The 21,376-nt window shown below is 35.0% G+C and overlaps 5 protein-coding genes across 9 annotated transcripts; 3 read left to right on the top strand and 2 right to left on the bottom strand.

Moving 5' to 3' along the window:
• Positions 1-1,469: 1,469 nt before the first annotated feature.
• LOC129901750 (probable protein phosphatase 2C 47) lies at positions 1,470-5,677 on the top strand. Of its 4 annotated transcripts, XR_008769934.1 has the most exons (6): positions 1,470-1,723; positions 3,271-3,444; positions 3,525-3,760; positions 3,883-4,891; positions 5,019-5,114; positions 5,327-5,677. XR_008769934.1 is itself a non-coding variant. In XM_055977009.1 (4 exons), the coding sequence occupies exons 1-4, from the start codon at positions 1,640-1,642 to the stop codon at positions 4,451-4,453; spliced, it is 1,065 nt and encodes a 354-aa protein (XP_055832984.1). In that variant the 5' UTR covers positions 1,470-1,639; the 3' UTR covers positions 4,454-5,677. The 4 variants fall into 4 exon arrangements, 1 of the variants encoding a protein (XP_055832984.1); XR_008769933.1 differs by having other exon boundaries at positions 3,883-5,114; XR_008769935.1 differs by having other exon boundaries at positions 1,470-1,727; positions 3,883-5,114.
• Positions 5,678-7,463: 1,786 nt separating this feature from the next.
• LOC129901751 (uncharacterized) lies at positions 7,464-10,300 on the top strand. The gene is made up of 9 exons (XM_055977010.1): positions 7,464-7,885; positions 7,965-7,998; positions 8,079-8,237; positions 8,339-8,428; positions 9,149-9,214; positions 9,335-9,426; positions 9,514-9,561; positions 9,643-9,750; positions 10,095-10,300. The coding sequence occupies exons 1-9, from the start codon at positions 7,605-7,607 to the stop codon at positions 10,129-10,131; spliced, it is 915 nt and encodes a 304-aa protein (XP_055832985.1). The 5' UTR covers positions 7,464-7,604; the 3' UTR covers positions 10,132-10,300.
• On the bottom strand, positions 9,997-15,653 carry LOC129901752 (uncharacterized). Of its 2 annotated transcripts, none has more exons than XM_055977012.1 (6): positions 15,567-15,653; positions 14,983-15,075; positions 14,392-14,422; positions 13,960-13,986; positions 13,721-13,859; positions 9,997-10,105 (listed from the first exon to the last, which is right to left on the bottom strand). In XM_055977012.1, exons 1-6 carry the CDS (start codon positions 15,630-15,632, stop codon positions 10,069-10,071), a joined length of 393 nt encoding a protein of 130 aa, XP_055832987.1. In that variant the 5' UTR covers positions 15,633-15,653; the 3' UTR covers positions 9,997-10,068. The 2 variants fall into 2 exon arrangements, with proteins under 2 accessions (XP_055832987.1, XP_055832986.1); XM_055977011.1 differs by lacking the exon at positions 9,997-10,105 and adding an exon at positions 13,353-13,624.
• On the top strand, positions 10,985-13,257 carry LOC129901748 (uncharacterized). The gene has a single exon (XM_055977006.1). It carries the CDS (start codon positions 10,985-10,987, stop codon positions 13,082-13,084), a length of 2,100 nt encoding a protein of 699 aa, XP_055832981.1. The 3' UTR covers positions 13,085-13,257.
• A 2,159-nt stretch (positions 15,654-17,812) lies between the features above and the next one.
• Positions 17,813-20,471, bottom strand: LOC129901749 (two-pore potassium channel 5). The gene is made up of 2 exons (XM_055977008.1): positions 19,373-20,471; positions 17,813-18,128 (listed from the first exon to the last, which is right to left on the bottom strand). The coding sequence occupies exons 1-2, from the start codon at positions 20,371-20,373 to the stop codon at positions 17,981-17,983; spliced, it is 1,149 nt and encodes a 382-aa protein (XP_055832983.1). The 5' UTR covers positions 20,374-20,471; the 3' UTR covers positions 17,813-17,980.
• Positions 20,472-21,376: the final 905 nt, after the last annotated feature.

The following is a 21,376-nucleotide window of genomic DNA, read 5'->3' as shown; positions in this document are numbered from 1 at the left end:
TCAAAGAGAGTAAAATACACTCACTTTGCCAGCTAAGCATTTAGAATGGTAACAATTTCAGTTTTAAACACTCTAAAAATGTAATAGGACTCCTGTAAAGTTAAAATATGTAATTAACAATTCGAATATAGATTAAGAAGACTTTTGACTATTTTCTCGATAAATAAATAAATATATACACTCCATATCAGAAGACTAAAAACTTCTAGTAAGAAATAAGTAATTGAATTGTTGAAAAGTCCTGCTTATGTCATCACTAATATACTCCAATAAAATTGGTCAACATTATTCAATTAGAAAATTGTCATTTTAGACCACTAATCTTAATTAAACTTCTAGTAAGAAATAAGTAATAAATATATTAGAATTTTAAAAAATATCAGTTCAAACTCCAATTTATTTATTTATTATTATGGAGTTTTGTTCAAACAATCGAAATTTCCTAATTGATTTATTCCATTTCCTCCATGGCCCATGCCTTTTGCGTGTGCATTTTGCTCAACGAAACCACAACCACAACAATAATCAACGGCGGAGTTAAGAATTTAATAAAAGTATTTCATTTTTTTAATTATAATTAAGAATATGTAAAATAAAATAAAATAAATAATCATAAGAATAAATGTTTAATCTTTATACGTCATATAATTTTCTGGCAAAAATATGCATCAGACCACCCTTCAATTAAGGCAACTCTGTCCATGACAATAACAAATTAAATATAGTTTACAATTGATATCTGAAAAGGACGGTGTTTACATAATTTTATTCCTATCATGTAAAAAATAATATCAACAAAAAATAATATGATAATTAAAGAAACAAAAATAACTATTAATATTAAAATAGAAAAAATAATATAATAAAAATAATTTAACATACGAAATGAGATATGCAAGAATACCAATATATTTTATAAAATGATTTTATCCCATTTTCTATATAGAAAATAATAAGGTCATCACTCATCATTATAGGACAAATAAAAAAAGTAATTGAAATTGAAATAACTAAAATCACAAATAATTTTTTTTTCGTTTTTGAATCACACAGTGCAAAGCTTATTTAGGGTGATACATCCATACTAAAAATTAAATTCAAAATCTCTAATTAGAAGTGAAACAGTTTAATTATCACAAATAAAAACTAAAATAAATTAATCCCAAATTTTATGGGGAGAATACCAAACAACTCTCGAGAGATTAAATACTAACAAAATTTTGAATGCCAGCATATACATGTTCACCAACTCTACGACTTTTGTTTAACCACCGGTTCTCCACCGGCGGTCGCAATCAACGCTTTTTTTTATTTTGTATTTGAAATTTGCATAAAATTTAATTAAATTTAAATTATGCATATTTTTAATAAACTCAAATTTAAAACTTTAATTAAGAATGAAATAGTTTTAACAAGCAATCCAGATAGTCAATTAGTCAATGCTTCTTATATATCTTAAGTTGAAGCCGAACTCTTCCAAAGTTTAGTCTTTGCCGTTTCCACACACGAAAATAGTTCAACGACAAAAAACCCCTCTTCATACTTTCATTTCTAACCTCGTTTTTTTTTTTAATTTGAAGAAGAAGCTGAATTCAGTTTGCTGTCTGTTTTATGAGATAAAAAGTTGTGGACTTTAAATATGGGAGCGGGAGCTGGAGCTGAAGTTATGGTACCAGTACAACAGACCATCTCTGTCTTGGATGTCCCCTGCTGTTCTGATGTGGTGGGTTAGTCTTTTTTTTTTGCTCATTTTGTTGTCTTTTCTACGTTTTCTGGGATACCCATCTTCTGGGTATTCTTGTATCAGAGACTTTTACTTGGTACATTTTATGTCTAGTTCTGTGCTTTCAATCTTGATTGAAGATTTGATCTTTTAAGGAACAAAATTCAACTTTTGTAGGACTTTGAATAGTTTGCTGATAAATGTTTATAGATTGTTATGAAACCCATAAAGGGAAGCAATAAAAGAAGAACTTTTTTTTGTGTGTTAACTTATTTAGTGTTTTGCCATGAAAATTGTGAGTATTTCAAAAAAAAAACATGGTTTTGAAAATTTGAGTTTGTGTGTTTGGCCACGTTGGAGTTGTTTTTGAATTTTTGTGAGTAATCTGAAGTGAAAACAGTTTTATTGGTGTTTTTCAAATTTTCGAAATTCAACTTGAAGTTGATTTCCAAAATTTTATGGTCTAATGCCCCCTTAAGCTTTAGGAAGGAATTGTTGTTCTTAAAGGATGATATGGTGTGAATTATTGTAAAGCTTACCAATTGAGGTCTTGGGGTTTAATTATAATCATTTATGATTAACTTAGGACCTCTCATAGTATCATAAGAGTCATTACATGAGCAGAAAAAGGTATAGGGTGTGACTGAAGGAGAACATTAGAAAGAGGAGGCATTCTTTGTTCGTAGTGGTTACTATTATGTTCAGATTATTTATGGAAGCTAGAATGACTACCCAAGTTTTACTATAGGTGTTAATTATGATTTATGACATGCTATTGATAATTATAGTTAATAGTATACCTCAGGTGCTCATTTAAAGAGTGTGGATTTGGAGGATGGAAGCTATACAGCGTAAAATGTTTCTTGGTGTTCAAAGAAGAAACTTATCTCTAGTATATCTCTTCCGTCCTTCCTAGGGAAGATGTTTATTTTATGGTAGAGCAGTCCAATTTAGATGCTAAATGTAGTGACAATAAAAATGTATTTCTTGGCGAGTGATATTCCTCTAGGTGTTAATTAGGCAAATAGTCATCCTGTTTTGTATAAAGGGGACCGTGGGACTTATAGTAATACCGAGCAATTTATGCTTAAAATATGTCTTGTAAAGCTCCTTGAACTGTAATTAGGCCAAGCAGTTGCATGATTCTTGTATAAGGGGACCTACTGGTCCTTTCTCCTACAACAGGGCTGTGTGGAGCCCCTTTAAGTGTTTATTTGTGTGCTAAGCAACATGTGCTTCAATGCAGTTTGTAAGGTATTTATGTGTTAATAAACATATTCATGAGGCAAACAGTAGCTTGATTCTTCAATAAAGTGGAGTTACCTTCTTCCCACAACAGGAAAAATGTGCTTACACGTAGTTTCTCCTACACTATTCATCTTTTCTGTTTTAATTTTACCTTTGCTTATGAATCATGCCATGTCATATCAGCTTTTTCGTTGTTCCACAATTTTCATGCTAAATATGTACATTATAATTAGTGCCTGTTATTGAGCTTTCTCTTTTCATCCGTGTAATGATGTATTTTTATCAATTCATTATTTCAGGTTTCTAATTCTCCAGATACTACAATTTTGCAATTTGTTCCTAGCATTCGCTCAGGTAGCTTTGCAGATATTGGCCTACGGAGGTTCATGGAAGATGAGCATATAAGGATAGATGATCTTTCTGCACATCAAGGCTCCCTCGTCAGGTTCCCTAAGCCTTGTGCCTTCTATGGGGTAATTGCTAATTCTGGCACATGTTATATATGGTCATTAGAGAGCTTGTCTAACTGATTCGTGTTTTCATTATCGTATAGGTGTTTGATGGTCACGGAGGACCTGAGGCAGCAGCTTATGTGAGGAAGCATGTACTCCGATTCCTTTTTGAGGAAACCAATTTCCCTCAGACATCAGAAGTTGATGACACATTTTTAAAAGAGGTGAAAAACTGTGTAAGAGAAGGGTTTCTTCTCGCTGACCTTGCTTTGGCTGATGAGTGTAGTGTGAGTAGTTCTTCTGGAACTACTGCATTGACAGCGCTGATAGTGGGAAGGTAAAGTTTTGATTCTTTTGTATGTGCGTGAAAATGCTTCTCTTTTCTATTTTATGGAATTTTTGGAACCTGCTTTTTTACTGTACTCTTGTTAACTAAAGTGGTACTTGGTCCTGTTGCAGGCTTTTAATGGTGGCGAATGTGGGAGACTGTCGTGCAGTCCTTTGCCACAAGGGAGAGGCAGTTAATATGTCTCAAGACCATAGACCGAATTATGCATCGGAGAGAAGGCGTGTTGAAGAGTTGGGTGGATTTATTGACGATGGCTATCTCAATGGTGTCCTATCAGTGACTAGGGCCTTAGGGGACTGGGACATGAAGCTGCCTGGTGGCTCTGCCTCTCCTCTGATTGCGGAGCCTGAATTCCGACAGATCATCTTGACCGAGGATGATGAATTCCTTATAATTGGTTGTGACGGGATTTGGGATGTTATGTCAAGTCAACAAGCCGTTAATCTTGTACGTCGTGGTCTGAGACGGCATGATGATCCTGAACAGTGTGCCAAGGACCTTGTCATGGAGGCCCTGCGTCTCAATACCTTTGACAATCTTACTGTGGTAATCGTTTGCTTTACTTCCCTTGATCATCCAGAACCATCACAGTCACGACAAAGGCGTTTAAGATGCTGCAGCTTCTCAGCAGAAGCCTTGTGCAGCTTACAGAGTTGGTTGGATAACAGTGGAAGCCGTTGAGTTAAGAGGATTCTTCCTCTTTGGTTCGTTCGAATGCTTTTTCTTCCTTCCTACTGTTTTTGGGTGGTTTTTCTATACATACAATCGAAGAGGATGGGCTCAGTTTGGTGGTTTTTTGTTGTATTGGAATTCTCTTGTATCTCATTCTATTAGCTGTACATAACAACTAATTTCGAACTTGCTAAATTCGCCATTGAAACATATCATTCTGGTCCTTTCAAGATACATATGATCAATAATTCGATATGAATGTCTCTCTTTAAAGGAGGAAATAGTCATTATTGAAAACTTAGGCTGAAATGTTTGGGGTACTTACTGTCTCTATAGTTGTCAAATCATAGCTACCATTCGTATGGAGCTAAGAAAAATGAGACAACAGGGCTAGCTACTGTACCACCAGATAGTCTTCTTCATTCTCCTGTACTTCGTGACTCGAAGGTAAGTTAAATTTTCGGATTTAATTAGGTAGCTGCAGAGCTAACACCAAAATTCCCAGGATCGGATATACTCATCATCATCATGATGTTGATAAAGTGGTATGATTTTGTTTGTTTTGGTATATCAGGTACTTCGACGTTTGGCTCCCTTTACCTGCTCTGCTGCAAGAAACGTTACCAAACACTTGATCATGACGACCAGGACCCCAACATTATTGATACAGGTACTTCTGCTATGTCGTATGAGAGCCTTTTACCTCTGCACCTGTCAAGTAGTTGTTGACGTAGGATTCAACCAGCTTGGCTCTTGGCTACGCGTTTTGTATCCTTTGTTGTCCTCTGCATATTCCTAACTTGGGATGTTGTTCTTTACGACTGCTCCATCTCAGTCTATTACACTCAGTAAGTTTGTGTTTTACTGATTAAATATTACCAGATTGAAGAAGAAACAGTTGTAGCACAGGGAGCAATTAACTTTTGGACTTACCAGTTGCTGCAAATTTCATACCAGGTTTGTCTATAAGCAACAAATTCTTTGTAGGGTGATGAGAAGAGAAGACTTGTCGTAATTGGTAAAGTTGTTGTCATACGATCAATAGTTGGTCACAGGTCGAGTTATGGAAACAACCTCTTGTAGATCATCATCAAATTTCGTGCATATTATTCCAAGGAGATTTTTCCACTTATTGGTTGTTAGTGGCTTTCAAAAATTCAATTTTCTCTTAGCCTTTGTCAAATACTCCTTAGCTAGAAGGGAAATTATTTAGTGTACTAGTTTTCGCCTCTTCGGGTACGTGTTTTATACATGTATTTCATGTAAATTAGTATGAGTATTTTTAAAATGATATAATTAATATTAGAATTTATTAGTAATAAGTTATACTAAATTTGAAGGAAGAAAATACAAACTCAAATTGACATGATCCTATTATTTAGTTACGTAGGTATGACTCTCATACCAAATATTTAACTTAGACAATTTATATCTAGACGTTTCTTCAAATAGTTAAAATCATAATTCTCTATTATAAATTATATATAAGTCATAGTCGATTGATTGTTTCCTCATAAATATCTTGCATTCTTCTTTAATACTGAAGGTATATAGTTAAAAAAAAAAAGCAATAGCCAACTTTACTCCTAATTCCTAAAGTAGCAATTTTTTTGGGATGACTTTTTGAGCTATAAGCAAGTATCTCTTCGTACTATTTTCATCATTCATTTTTTTGATATAAAAAAATATTTTTAATTTGTTTTTTACTAAATAGTTTAAAGAACATTTCAGTCATTAACAAAAGAATACCTTGTCAACACCGTCTTACCAAAGTTTAGATATGAGTTATCCAAGTATTATATTTTGTATAAGTAATACTATATTTGGTAGTTGATTAAGAGATAAATTATTTATATATAAAATTAATACAATGTTTGATTTACAATTTAAAAACTCACATAACCAATACATATTTAAGTTATGAGGAAATCTATATATATTATTTTTGGCAAGATAGATGACGAAATAACTAATATATGTATAATTAATCACTGCATAATTAATATGTATATAAAATAATATATAAATGTACTCATAATTAATTTCTACATAATAAATAATACTTTGACGATTTTAACCAACTACCAAACAATCCTAGCTACTTACTATTAATTTTAACACTTGTATCCAAATAATTTGCTATAAAACAAACTTTAACACCTAAAACATATTTTTAAAACTCCGTACTTAGATATTTATTGACAACTTGTAAAACTACCGACAAAAATTGTTGCTAGTCGCCTAGTCCTACAAGAACCCTTTCCTCCCCCCCACCCCACCCCCCTCTTCTTCGGTTGAAAATTACTCCCTCCGTTTATTTTTTACTTGTCTATTATTTTAAAAATGTATTTTATTTTTACTTATTAGTACTATTAATATAATTTAAAAAAATTGTTATATTTTACTCTTAATATTATTTATTTATTTTTAAATTATTTTTTAAGATTTAATACTAAACATCAAATGATAAGAATATTAATATGTGTAATATACTAAAATATTCATATCAATTATTCTTTGGAAAAGAAAAATTCAAAATAGATAAGTAAAAATGAACCGAGGCAAGGGCGGAGCTATCCTTGACACTCCTTCATCGGAAAATTACTTATATATATATAAGTCAAAATTTGATTTAATATATATATATAAAAATGTTCGACACCTTTTAAAATAAGTTAAAAATTTAGTATAGTGGTTAAGGGGTTGCAAAAATTGCTTGAGGCTATGTGTTATTTTTTACTTTTACTTTGACAGTCCTGTGGCGAAGCCACCTTGAGATTAAGGGTTCATCCGAAATCTCTTCAGACAGAAAATTCTATTATTTATATATGATTAAAATGTGTTATATATATATATTAGATATCGAACTTCTTTTAATTAGTTTGTATGTTTATTTTTTTAAAATTTAAATTTTTTAATTAAAATTTTGACTCCACTACTATTTAACACTCTTAATGAAAATTGAAGGTAGTAAAAAAAAAAAAAGTTAAAAGTTCAAAAATGGCAACTACCAACCAATCTTTACTTATCGGTTGTCGTACGCTGTTTATTGAAGACAAGATGCCTGGAAAGTGAAATGGTAACTCCATCTTCTTAATTTTAGTAGCTATATCTGCTACTGTTGTATTTTCCATCATCAAAAACAAGGAGAGAAACAGAGATGTCGGCTTTGGGTTTAGACTACTGGCTTCAATGGCAAGTCTTTGTGTGTGCTCTAATCTTCATCATACCAACCACAACTGCATTGAAGCTCATCATCAATAGGCGAAGAAACGCAAATGAACTTATTATCAAGTCGACCGATCTGTGGATCCCCTGTTGGAGAAATCTACATCCTATTTGGCTTCTATGCTTCAGAGCTTCAGCCTTTATTGCTATGGTCTTTATGCTTTACCAAACCGTTGCAAACTTAGGATTCTTCGTCTTCCTCTTCTACACACAGTACTTCCTTCTCTACTTAATTTGTTCGAAATTCAGTAGAATTTACTCAACTGATCTGATGTTCTAAATTGTTTTCCAGGTGGACATTTGCTTTGGTTGGGATCTATTTTGCTGTAATAATCCCTCCCTTTTTTTGCAGCTGATTTGATTTCCCTTTAATAGTTCAAAACTGATAAATAATATGTGGTTGCAGCTGGGAACTTTTATATCGGCCCGGGGATGCTGGATGTATACAACGAATCCCCTTTCCCATCGCGGGGAAAGGGATAAATTTCTTAAAACAGCTGTTGAAGAGAATAGCTCTGAGCAACAGCTTGGATTTTGGGAAAATTCGATGCAAATTATTTATCAGGTTAGCTATGAGAAGTGGAGGAAACTTGTTCAGCAAGTCGCACGATGATCCAAATATTCTTTTAGAACTTTTACTCAAGTTTATTGTTTTTTTCCCCACAGATTTGTGCAGGTGCTGTTATGCTGACAGATATTGTTTTTTGGTGTCTATTGCTCCCATTTATGACGGGTGAAAATTTTAAGCTCACCCTGGTGAGTTCATCTTCATTTGAAATGCTGCACTATATGTGTTGTGTTTAGCTCTCGCTGTAGAATGTTGCTTTTCCTCTCACCACATACAAGGAAAATCTTTTAGTTCAAGTATTTCGAAAGGATATATATGCATCTTTCCATGTCAAAAGTTCACTATAACAGTTTGCGCGACTCAAAGTTACTTCCCATGTTTCTTCTAGGATAGTCTGGATTATGTACCAAAAAGTGTGTGTCGATAGTCCTTTCTACTTAATGAAGACCTCATGTCACTCGGGGGAGGTCAGAAAGAGGGTAGGGAAACACGATAAGGACATGTGGATTCAGCTACGAAAATGGCATTTGCATGAGAAAGTTTGGATGACCACAATGCTTTTGTTACCCAACATCCTTAAGGAACATATTTGTTTCTCATCTTAGAACATTGAGCATAGTTTACTAGCTAATTGCAATCTAACCTCCTAACCGGCTAAGAATTGACACTATTGTTAGGAAACAAGTTGCATCTCCCTCTTACAGAAAAAACTTGTGATTATTGCTCTTAAATAGTGAAGAGAGGGAGAGGCCGTGATGGTGGAATAAGAAGCCATTTCTTTCTTAACTCGATATGTAACTTTACAAAGTGAAAGCAAATGAAATTCTACTAGTTTTATTCTAATTGTTGAAATTGCAATTTATTTACTCAACAGTTACTCTAATTGTTAACTTTTGTTGGAATGGCAGCTAATTGGATTAATGCACTCTGTAAATGCTATATTTCTTCTTCTTGATTCAGTCCTGAGCAATCTTGTAAGTGCAACAATTTCTCCCATACCTGATTCCATCAAGTTTTTCGGAGTCCCTTACGATGCTTGCTCTAAGTAGTTAAATTATGTACGTCTAATAGGAGATTGCTGTTTTTTGTTTCAGCAATTCACTTGGTTTGGTTTCACATATTTTATACTGTGGAGCTGTTCTTATGTTGTTTTCCAGTGGAGTCTACACCTATGCTGCTTATCTTGGTAAATAGATACACCCATCATGCACGCGTTTCATGTGTAAAAGACATGTATATCGTCTATGGTTTATAGAATTGCCCTGTTGTGCAGGTGGCCGTATCCTTTCTTGGTACTTGACACTCCATGGGCACCGTTGTGGTAACAACATATATACCTTCTATATTCATCTTCTCTACTCTTTTACGATTTGAATATCCTAAAACGGGAAGTTGGTTTCAGGTATCTTGTCTTGGCTCTGGTCCACATCCCCTGTTACGGACTATTCAGGCTGCTTATCAAAGCACAAGACCGAATATTCTCGAGATTGTTTCCACAGGCATTTCTTAGGTCGTAATTACAGAGCTTCCTGTCGTTTAAAGAAAATGTCATGTTCAATCTCTAAATCTTCAAGAATGAAGTTCTTAGTTAAATAGGAGTAAATATAGGACAACACGGTTACACGTGGTTTAGACCAGTGGTGTTCACTATTTAACATATATGTATCGAAACATAATTATTTTACTTATATGCACTATATTTTTTATACACTGTTATTTTTCGATGGAAGATGTTCAAATGAGTTCCCTTCACTCTATGTGGATATAACACTGGTTCAGACTTCATGGGATAGGCAAACATGCCCCCCACAAATGCGTCTTTGTTTTGCTAATGTATCCTCCATCTTATGGCAGTGGCGCCGAGACTGCAATGGAGAAGAAGCATAGTTGAGGCAGACTATAATGAAGAAGCTGAATTCAAGGTAGTTGTTGTTGTATGTATAATTGAAATTGTAATTGTTTTTCTCAGTTACACGTATTACCAAATAAACTCCAACGCAAATGGTGCCTCTTTTGCATGCCATGAGATTGCCCAAAATGAGAATTGCTCATTTTCAGTGTTTTGCTTGTAAAACAAGCTAACTACCCTTTTTTTGAATACGTTTTAAGCAAAACAGAACAAATTGACACGCAACAAAATGTGTTCAATCAGAAAAGAATTACAGAACAGATCTTTCATTGCTTCCGCTACGTACGCAAAAGCCTAAATAAGATAGAAACAACGACCGGCATCTACTTCGATCGAGAACCTGGCTAATTTGTTGATAAATGTGATCACATGCATTGATTTTTTCTTCGGAAACCTTAAACTTTTGTACGTCGAAATTAAAGAATCACAAAATGCAAAACAAAACAAAACAAGAGAGAAAAGCTAAACAACTCTCTGTTTTAATTTATTTATTTAATTTTAACTTGACACGAAGTTGAAGAAATAAGCATATAGTCTAAAACGACGTGATTTTGTTGCCTCCCTTTGATATATTGTGGTCCAGTCTTTTCTAGTCAAGTGTAGAAGCTCTAATATCTGCATCTTATTCCACTTATTACTGTCAATGAGAATGAGGACCCCATTAGTGTAGTGTTAAAACTAGAAGAGTAGATAAGACTAGAATTATTATACGTGAACAAGTGTCCAACAAATTTTACTAAAAGCGATTGTGGAGAGTGGTGGAGCCACATACACTTGAGAGGTGTCTTCTTCCTTTTGGGGATAAGGCACTTCTATGTGACGTGTTCACTTCGTCATGCCTAACGTGAAGACTCCTCACCTACCTACGTTCCGTCGCCGTTTCCATTTGCAGCTCAGATTTCTCTATTATAATAATTGCCATTTCCGTGCTGCACAGCACATCAAGAATAGTAGCATTATGGATTCACACTCATCACCACATGGTTCTATTATCTTCTCTACCGTTGGCAGAACCAACTACGGCTTCGATATCTTCTCCATCAAATCTCCATTTTCATTCCTCACTCCTCCGATAGAGCACCGCCTCACAGACGGTACCTCCGTTAATTATAACGGTCAGTTCGTCGGCGAAGACCAAACACTCGTCTTCGTCTCTGAGAGATCAGGTGCTCCTCGCATTTACTTGAAACGTCACTCCTCCTCCCAAGTAAAGATCGAACAACTTCATGCTTCCATTGATAGCTTATTTCTCGACCGTCCATTTATTCGAAATAAACGCCTATACTATATTTCTGCTCATCAACAACCCAAACATGTTTTCACCAGCTCGTCCTCTATTTATTCTACCAATATTGACGATGGTAGTAAGATCATCCGATTGACTCCGTACGGCTGCGTTGATTACAGTCCAGCTATTTCACAATCTGGACACCTGATTGCGGTTGCATCCTACCGAGACCGTCGTTGGCCTACTGATGAATTCCGTGATCTGACTACTGATATTGTTGTTTTCCCTGAATTCGACCCCGATAAGCGGACAGTCGTGTGTCAACACGGTGGCTGGCCAGCTTGGTCTGGTGATTCAACCATCTATTTTCATCGGCAAGCTGATGATGGTTGGTGGAGCATTTTTAGAGTTGATTTACCCGAGGATTCCTTCAATTTGCGTGCTGATGCGGTTCGAGTCACTCCTCCTGGTGTGCACTGCTTTACTCCAGCAGCCTCACACAGCTCCAAATCAATGATTGCTATTGCTACCAGAAGACCGGGGAAGAGCTATCGCCACATTGAGATTTTTGACGTGGAGTCCCACAAGTTCTACTCGGTGACCGAGTTGCTTAACCCTACCACTCACCATTACAATCCATTCTTCTCTCCTAAGTCTACGTTTCTCAGCTATCACCGATTCCGAAGCGAATCATCATCAGGAGACGCAACAATTCCTTCCTTGGACCCGGTAATTTCTCCGGAAAAAGGACTGAGAATGCTAAGGCTTAATGGATCATTTCCTTCCTTCTCTCCCTCAGGTGACTTTATTGCATTCAATCATGATTTCAATGCTAATTCAGGCCTCAAAATCGTTAAATCGGATGGTTCTAAGAAATGGACATTGTTCAAAGGCCGTACGGCTTTCTGCAACTCGTGGTCTCCAGCTGAACCCAACGTGATTTTTACGTCAGTCGGACCTGTATTCGACTCTGTAAAAGCAACTGTTCAAATTGCTCGAGTTTCGTTCAATTCATTAAATCTAACTAAAGATGATTGCGGGGAAATTCCAGTAGAAATAGAAGTTCTCACAAAAGAGGAGACTGGCAATAATGCTTTCCCTTCCTGCTCGCCCGATGGAAAGCACATTGTATTTCGTTCAGGCCGTTCAGGGCATAAAAATCTGTATATTATAGATGCTGTTAAGGGAGAGCTGGAGGGTGGAGGAATTCATCAGCTAACAGAGGGGCCATGGATTGATACAATGCCAAGCTGGTCACCTGACGGAAATCTGATTGCATTTTCTTCCAACAGACACAATCCGGATAACGTCACTTGCTTCAGCATTTACATCATTCATCCAAACGGCACAGGTCTTCGGAGGATCCATGTGGCAGGGCCGAAGGGATCTGATGAAGTGGATAAGGAGAGATTAAACCACGTATGCTTTAGTAAGGACTCTGAGTGGCTTCTGTTCACGGGCAACTTGGGTGGAGTAACAGCAGAACCAGTGTCACTGCCAAACCAATACCAACCGTACGGTGACTTATATTTGGTGAAGTTGGATGGGAGTGGGTTGAGACGACTGACGTGTAACGCATATGAGAATGGAACTCCATCGTGGCACCCATCGGCTATCCTTTTAACTACTTTGGACATAGAAGGGGACGTAGTAGTAGGAGATAAGTTGAGGGGTGAATTTGATGATGTACTGTGGATGAATTGTTGAGGTAGAACAAAAGTCCAGTCAAGAAAAGATCAATCCGAAACTTCAAACAGGTGCTATTGATTTTCTAGGAAGTACTTATTAGAAATTGTAAGACCATAGATAACAATTCCATGATACTCTGAAAATGGAAATGAATTATAAAGGGAGAAAGGGTAGCTTAAGCTTTTCCTATATTTCCACGTGTCTTATTTTATGGTATAACTATTATTCCAGATTATGTGAAATGTGATTCAGACAAGAAGGTTTTCAAGAAGCGGGGATAGCTCAGTTCAATTATCAAATGTGCAACAGTTGTGCGCGAGAAAATATTACAACATCGATTAAAGGATTATTGCTTCAATGGAGTCAAAAGTGGACTTCCATGACCTAAACTATTCGTCTAATTTACATAATGAACAACTTGAAAATTAAAATGTGCTTATTGGATCAGTTGCAGGACTAACGTCATACATACCAAAATCTATACAGAGATGTTTTATGAACAATCAAGGGAGAAAAGGATTATGAGAAGGATAATCTGCCCTCTGTTTTCTGTAGGCCCTGATGAGGAAAGGTATAAAACAATATCTATTCAGATCATCATCTCACATTAAACTTTTCATCGAGTAAGTAAGAATTAAGAATCAACATATATACCTGGCAACATTTGCTCCTCCCAATGCTGCAGTTCCCAAAATAATAAAAAGAAAGGGAAGCCCAATCAGTGCATGGTTTCTCCTCCCTCCTCCTCCTCCTCCTCTAGGAACTCCACTTCTTACTACACGCGAATATCCAACTGATAACAAAACATCGTAGGTCATTCTAATTAGATGAGGGGTTAATCCCATTGTTACACGCATATGGACGCGATAAAGAGATAATCTACAGTAGCTTACCTACATGTTCACCTTCTTGTCTTGCACCTGTAATTTACATTCAAAATGAGAAAATGGACCCAGCTAAATAGAACAGAATGCAATTGGACAAATAAAATGTACGCCAATAGGGCTCTAAACAATTTAATGCACATCACACTGTATTTAACTAGTGTTTTCCATCCTAGAACTATTAGCATCAAAGGAATATAAGGAAGATCTAAGAGTAGTTCCCACAGGTATATAATGAAAGAATTATACACAAGAGAACTTTTTAAAAGGGACAAGATGAGTGGAGAAAGGAAACAATATTGTAAGCAGAAAGAGCAAGGAGGTTCTTTATTTAGTTGAAAATCATATTAATTTGGCATTTCATCAGTAAAGGTTTCAAGCAAGTAAATGAATCTTCTTAGCTTGTCACATGTTGCAGATGTGCTAAGACATGAGAATTACCAGAAAGAAGGCAAGTGTATGCTTCTGAAATCTGCACCCACACACGCATTTTAAACTTCAGCAGCAATGATCAATCAAATAAAAGCTCATAGAAAAGAAATGACGCACATAAATTGAACCTTCATCAGGTAGAAGACAAACAGGTGAAACTTGAAAGATAAAGAATTACCCTTTTGCTCACATTCCCAGATTGAGTGTAGTACAACATGAAAGTTACCAAAAGGATCAATAAAGATACTGGTTCTCACGACAAAAATCATTTCTTTGCTCTACTCAAAAGGTCCCAAAAGACTACCTTGGTTTGGCATAACCGACTGATTAAGGAAAGTTTATAATGGAGAAAATGTTGATCGAGCCACTTCACATACACTACAAAGTAATATTAGTAAGTCCCTAGCAAACCATTGTTTTATGATGCTCCAAAATTGATGAAAATGAAGTTTCAGAGAAAAGGAGCAGCAGGTATCATAAGAAGATATGACGAAAATAAACACTTGGCAAAATATTGTATTTTGATAAAGCAATTGTTTCCAAGGGAGAAGAGAACAACAGTGGTGGGGAATTGTTGTGCCTACAAAGTGGAAAGCTCACCATCTTAAATTTGAGTTCTGCATTAGGTTTGAGATGAAGTGGAAAGCAATCAGGATGAGTCTCCCATACCTTCCTTTTATAAGCAGCTTTGACCTACATTTGTTTGCAGTGTGATACTACTATCATTAGTTTCATAAATGGAGGAGGGTGTGCAAAAGGGATATGTGTTCAAGTTGGAGCACAAATTAATTTTCATTTTCTTCTTCTCCTACCATTACGTTCCCCTCAACGTAAAATATTTCCTACAACCAGAACCCAGTCCTGCTCTCTCTTCACTCTGACGAAAACGCCAGCACCTATATCCACCATCCTTCAACACTTGTTCTTCACCATGAACCACCTTCTTTCAATCCCATTTCATACAAACACGATAGAAAACCACCATACCAAATACTTCTTCTAGCCACCGAGGACAGATTCAAGACCACCTAACACTGCCCACTCTTCTCCATCATCTATCTCCCCCACAAAGTTTAGGTGTGTAGTTGAAAAATCCGGAGGAGTTGGAAGGGATAGTATCCTAAGAAACAAGCATGCGACACACCTTTTTATGTATAAATAATAGATAGAGAAACACATAAAACCTGAGAAGCATTGGGACAAGAATTATTGGGAAAGCCTAGCAAGACTTTTGCCTCATCCATCAGCATCTCAAGTATCTAAAATTGTGCCTGAAAAAATGATGAACCAATCAAATTTGCTGGTTAATTAATACATACAGTTCCTCTGCTTAATTAATTTTTGATTTGTTATGGAATTCATTCAAGTGAGAAAACCATCATCACAAAACACAAGAAGCAGCAGTTGGAATTGAAACACAGAAATTGGTTGTAGATCTAATAATTAAATAGGAAGACACACGTTACAGAAGAAAAGCAAGCGCTCATCAAATTAAAAACAGAATCTTAAACCCATGTAAACAAGCAGAAAAGAAAATTAAAGTAGAAAAGTTGCACAATTAACCTAAAATGATACCTGAGACGCTAAAATCAGCTCAAAAAAGCTTAAGAATTACTTGTAGTTCTACCGCAGATGAGCTGGAGGTGGACTGAATGTGAACCATTTATGTGACCCGCCTCATTCTAACGCCTTTTGTGGCCTAACAACTACGGATAGCTTATAGTTAAAAGTTTTGAATTTATTTGACTTGATACGATATTAAAAAGAAAAATAATAATTCATCTGCCTTTCCAAAGCCTTTTGTGGCCTAACAACTACTACTTTCTTTATCTAAATTTATATGAAGTCAAATTAATTCATTTTATTAAAGATAAAAAAAATATTTATAATTATAGTAAAATAATATTCTTTTTGACACAAACTAAAAAAAAAAAAAAGATGTCTCATAAAGTATTTCTTGCAAAATCGTATACAGAAAATTTCCATTATTTATGAGTTGAAATAGTGTACGAATCACCTTAAAAATTATGAGACTGTCCGTTAAGAGGCATTGATTATGTTCAAAAGTGGAGTGTCTCCTTAATTTTATCTCATAAATATCAAAGTTCCTACATAATTCAAATGAAGAAAGATTGAATAGCTAGGAGAAAGAAAAAAATAAAATAGTAAGAGCTTGTTTAAGTGCTGAAATATACAAGGGAACTTACACTGAGACCAACCAAATAAATCCACATTTACTAAAACTAACAGTACTATTCCACTTTCAAATATAACAATAAAATCTTTACAAAATATATACAACCTCCAACAACACAATTTATTTATTTTTTAGATATTTGTGTAATTTAGATTATATTAAATTCAAGATATTAGTCCAAATAAATATTATGGATTAATATAATTGGATCAATTATTTAAATTCAATAAATATGAATTTAATTAAAATCCAATTTTATTGGGCTAGTCCATTAATTTGGGCTACAAATGGTGAGCCCACTTTGCAAAACCCAATATCTATCATCCAAGAGGTCCATTTTGGCACCACGTGTCAAGTGACGTGTCGTGTCAAGTCAAACAAATAAGCCAATAGGATCATGCCATGTGTCAAGATGACAAGTCCACTTCGCTAAAGCTCATTTGCCATGTCGCTTAAATCTAATTGGCCGGAGAAAATCTTGTTCTTATCACAACTCCTCTATTCCACAACTATAAATAGGGATCTTCATTATTCATAAAGGACACCAAAATTCTAACAAAAAGCCAAAGAGAGCACGTGGATCAAAAGTCGCAGATTTCTCTACAAGCTACAAGTTTAAGAGAATTCAAGAATAAGTGAAGATCAAAATCATCAAGTTCAAGAACAAGTACAGATCAAGATCATCAAGTTCAAGAACAAGTAAAGATCAAGATCATCAAGTTCAAGAACAAGTGAAGTTCAAGATCATCAAATCAACGATTCAAGATCAAGCCCAAAAGCCCTTGAATTGAAGTAACAAATCAAGATCAAATCCATCAAGTTCAACTAAATTCAAGATCAAGCTCAAGAGCCCTGGAATTTATATTTGAAAAGACAAATCAGAGGATACATAGAGATTGTAACACTGATATTCAAAAATCAAATACTACGATTGTTGCGATATTTTCCGTTCTTGATTATTATTTTCTCGACGCGAATTTTATTGGCTACAAATTGATTCTTTTTCTTTCTTCTTATTTTCTCTATCACACAAACTCTAATGGTAGTCTAGTGTTAGATGATCCTTCAGTGTCTGAACCAAAGAAATCAGAAATTTAATTCGAAAGACGAGAGCAGACTTGATGAGGACTCTATCAACTAATCCTTTTTTTTCATTGGAGTTTTCTTCTTCACCAGAGTGGCTTCCACAACTTCTTTTCTCCATGTAAGCTTATACCAATGTAAACGTACACATTGGGCACAAACACTTGACATACATTATATACAAGAACATATTCCCTATACACAATATAACACTTGTATGTCACTGTATATTCAGTGATACGCGTGACATACACATGAGATACTAACCCTTTTCTTGAAAATTAGCAGGTTAACTACATGGTGGCCAAAGAATTTCAGCTATACATGACTCTGCAGGAGGCTGCGTAATGTTATCTTCCCAGAGTTGTTTTTGTCAAGCTTGTTGAACTGATTGCATATCTGCATTACATCTTTCTCACTGATCTTTCCCATCTCCTTGAGCTTGTAGATCACATATTCTGATTTCCTGTGTGGTATTGCAAAAGATAAGCCTTTATTCAAATTATGTCTTTTTATATTTTCCAAATATTCCAATTCAAATTTATTACTAAGAATTTTGGCTATTAAAGGAAGCTTCTTTTTTCTATGAAAGTAACTTCTCAATGTCTATTTTAATGTTCCTTTCTACAATACTAATAGAATATGAAAGTCTAAATCAATCTCACCTATATCTTACACAAGGAAGACAAAATATCAATAATGAGTTAATGAACTCAAAGGGGATCAAATTTATGACAGCATTTGTAGTGTAATAAGATACTAGTGAACATCCTATTTTATCTCGTGATTTGATTTTGTAAGTCTAAATCAATCCCACCTATATCTTACACAAGGAAGACAAAATATCAATAATGAGTTAATGAACTCAAAGGGAACCAAATTATGACAGCATTTATAGTGTAATAAGATATAGGAAAGTCGTTTGGACATGCGATTTGAAATCAGGAGATGAAATCTTAAATTCTCCGGAAAAAAACTTGATTTGAAAATTTCATATCATGATTTCACATTTTCCAAGTACAAAAATTGTCCCACAAATTTATATTTTATTAAAAAAACGTCACTTTATATCTACCAAACATTTATTTCATATGTAAATAAAATTTATTATTGATATCATTTCCGTCACATGTTTCTTAAGTAAATATTATCTATTTACACAAAACTATCTCATTTCCGTCTGTCTCTTTAGTAATTCTTTAAATTTCCAAGATTGAGTTCCAAGAATGAATTAAATGAGTATTGAGAGTTAGCATGGAGTTTGAAAAGAACAAAAATGAAAAAACATGACTAATTTATGTCTTTATTTTTTCTCTCTTAAGATATATGACATATTCCAACTATTCAATTATTTTGGAATGGAGTTAGTATGTTATACACTATCACAATGTTATATTAAACAGTAGTATATTACAATTCATATTCAATTTTACTTTTTTATTGAACTAAAATTCAATCAATAAATGTTGTACAATGTTTTTTTTAGAATAGCTTTGTGATAGTATATTATACTTTTGTTAGAAGTATCTTTTAAGTCTATCAATAATTTGAGAATGAAACTAATAATTTGCGTCAAGTTTAAAAGCGTTTTCATACTTTCTCTGATTAAAAAAAACAAAATGGCATGCATTACGAGACTTCAACTTCATATTATACGTGCACTAAATATTGCTTTGTGAATTTTAGTATTGAAAGAAATAGGAGATTTACCTTATGAAACCATTATTGTTAATATCAGCAGCAAGCAGATCGTCAATGGTGATTTCACGCTGCAACACCCAGTTGGTAATTCTCCTGTGCCTCTTGTCAATCCTGGCTTCTGCCAAATACAAGAAAGCTCGCGCCACCGCAAGAGTCGAAAATAAAAGCCAAATTGAAGCAAACAACCTTCCAGGCAGAGTTTTGAAAGCCCTGTCACCATATCCAACAGTGGTAACAGACATTACCGACAAGTAAACCGAATCGACCCAATCCAAATTCTCCTGGAAATACAACACCAGTGATCCCAACCCAATACACCAAAGCACAACTCCCAGAGCTAAACCCACCTTCAATCTGATTCTCATTCTGCCCTTGGCTACATCGACGATGCAATCCGTACAGGCGGAAAATCCGCTACGCCTATGGTCGTGGCTAGCTAATTGTCGTTGCCCTTGTAATCGAGTACCGTTCAATATCAAGTTCTCCTGCAAGTCAAGTACGTAATTGACAACCCCACTCAGCAAAATGTCAATAAACCCAAAACCCACAAGCACAAATATACAAGCAAAGAGTTTGGTGAAAGGAGTAGTTGGAGCAATATCGCCGTAACCAATGGTACACATGGTGACGATGCAAAAGTAAAGGGCGTCAACAACGGGGTGGGTTTCAATTCCAGAGAAGTAGTCACGGTTGAAGGAATATACGACTACACCTAGAGAGAGGTAAATAACGAGCAGAAAAGCAGCCTGTCTGACGAGAGAAGTAGACTCAAAGTTGTCAGATTCATTAGGATGTAATTCAAAGAGATCGTTCATGGAAACCATTGCAGGAGCAGTTCTAGATCGGCGGAATTTCTTCTTCTTCTGGGAAGGCAGTAAGTCGTCGGAACGCCAGGAAGTCGGAGCGAAGAAGTCATCACCGGAATCGGAATCGGAGGAAGAGAAATTGGTCGGAGTCGATGGAGCTGATTCAGTTATAGGCTGTGTTTGAAGTAGTGATTCAGCAGCCATTAATAGGAAACTCTGCTAAATTGAAGAGAGAAAAGTTGGGGATTGAAAGAACAACGCCGACCCGATTCGATTGGATTTGAGAAATTTTATTTTGAAAAATGAAATTCCAAGTATTTTTTATTTAGTTTGACATTACGATTTTTTTATTATTATTACTTTCAATACTCTATATTTGTATTGTATTTCGATCATTGCATTATTTTGTTATTTTCTTGTGACTCGTTATATTTTTATCTTGGTATTTGAAATTGTTACATCCGAGCTAAGAATCTTTTCAAAATAGCTTATGAAATTCTTTGAGTATATTGTTATTGTCGTTGACATTACAAATTTTCTTTTCATTAAAATTTGTGGTGGTGGCGAGGAGAAATGAGTAAAGAAACTATTACAACAACAACAACAACCCAGTGAAATCTCACAACATGGGGTCTGGGGAGGATAGAATGTACGCAGACCTTACTCCTACCAAGGTAGGACGGCTGTTTCCTGGAGCCCCTCGGCTCAGTAAAAGCATAAATGCATAAAAAAATGTTAGATAAGAATAGAAAATCAAAATTCATCTAGTTAATTAATTGAGTTATTAAGTTTTTTTTTAATTCAATGGAGTTATATTTGATTATGCTTTTCGTAAAGAAAAAAAATATCCATATTTGAAGTATTTTTGTAATTTGAAATAAATAAGTTGGATGAAAGTCGTTTACGTTCTTTAATTTTGCTTTAAATAAATAAATAAATAAGCTTGGATGAAGAATATTTATATCCCCACTTTAGCCAAGTTGCGGTTGTAAAATAAATATTTCCACCCAAACAAGTTTAGAGTAATTTTTCAAATTTAATATTGAACTTGAATTTTTATAATTAATTATTAGTTTTAAAATAAAATAAAAATATTTCTAAAAATAAAAATAAAAAGTCATTTTGATTCTCTTTTTGGGGAAAGGGACGGGGGAGCGGGAGGCATGACTTATAACGAGGTGTGGTGGGGCCCATCGCCTTGCCCTTT

Source organism: Solanum dulcamara, chromosome 8 (assembly GCF_947179165.1).
Source record: "Solanum dulcamara chromosome 8, daSolDulc1.2, whole genome shotgun sequence".
Taxonomy (NCBI): domain Eukaryota; kingdom Viridiplantae; phylum Streptophyta; class Magnoliopsida; order Solanales; family Solanaceae; genus Solanum; species Solanum dulcamara.
Note: the sequence above shows the minus strand (reverse complement) of the source record. Positions and strands in the feature narration are given on the sequence as shown.

Coding starts and splice junctions, on each gene's coding strand:
- LOC129901750 (XM_055977009.1), top strand. CDS start 1,640: ATGGGAGCGGGAGCTGGAGCTGAAGTTATGGTACCAGTACAACAGACC. Junction 3,445..3,524: donor AGCCTTGTGCCTTCTATGGG/GTAATTGCTAAT, acceptor ATTATCGTATAG/GTGTTTGATGGTCACGGAGG. Junction 3,761..3,882: donor ACAGCGCTGATAGTGGGAAG/GTAAAGTTTTGA, acceptor GTCCTGTTGCAG/GCTTTTAATGGTGGCGAATG.
- LOC129901751 (XM_055977010.1), top strand. CDS start 7,605: ATGTCGGCTTTGGGTTTAGACTACTGGCTTCAATGGCAAGTCTTTGTG. Junction 8,429..9,148: donor AAAATTTTAAGCTCACCCTG/GTGAGTTCATCT, acceptor TTGGAATGGCAG/CTAATTGGATTAATGCACTC. Junction 9,215..9,334: donor ATTCAGTCCTGAGCAATCTT/GTAAGTGCAACA, acceptor TTTTTGTTTCAG/CAATTCACTTGGTTTGGTTT.
- LOC129901748 (XM_055977006.1), top strand. CDS start 10,985: ATGCCTAACGTGAAGACTCCTCACCTACCTACGTTCCGTCGCCGTTTC.
- LOC129901752 (XM_055977011.1), bottom strand. CDS start 15,632: ATGCTGATGGATGAGGCAAAAGTCTTGCTAGGCTTTCCCAATAATTCT. Junction 14,423..14,982: donor CAGAACTCAAATTTAAGATG/GTGAGCTTTCCA, acceptor GTGTGGGTGCAG/ATTTCAGAAGCATACACTTG. Junction 13,987..14,391: donor ATACACTTGCCTTCTTTCTG/GTAATTCTCATG, acceptor TGTAAATTACAG/GTGCAAGACAAGAAGGTGAA.
- LOC129901749 (XM_055977008.1), bottom strand. CDS start 20,373: ATGGCTGCTGAATCACTACTTCAAACACAGCCTATAACTGAATCAGCT. Junction 18,129..19,372: donor AACAATAATGGTTTCATAAG/GTAAATCTCCTA, acceptor AATACCACACAG/GAAATCAGAATATGTGATCT.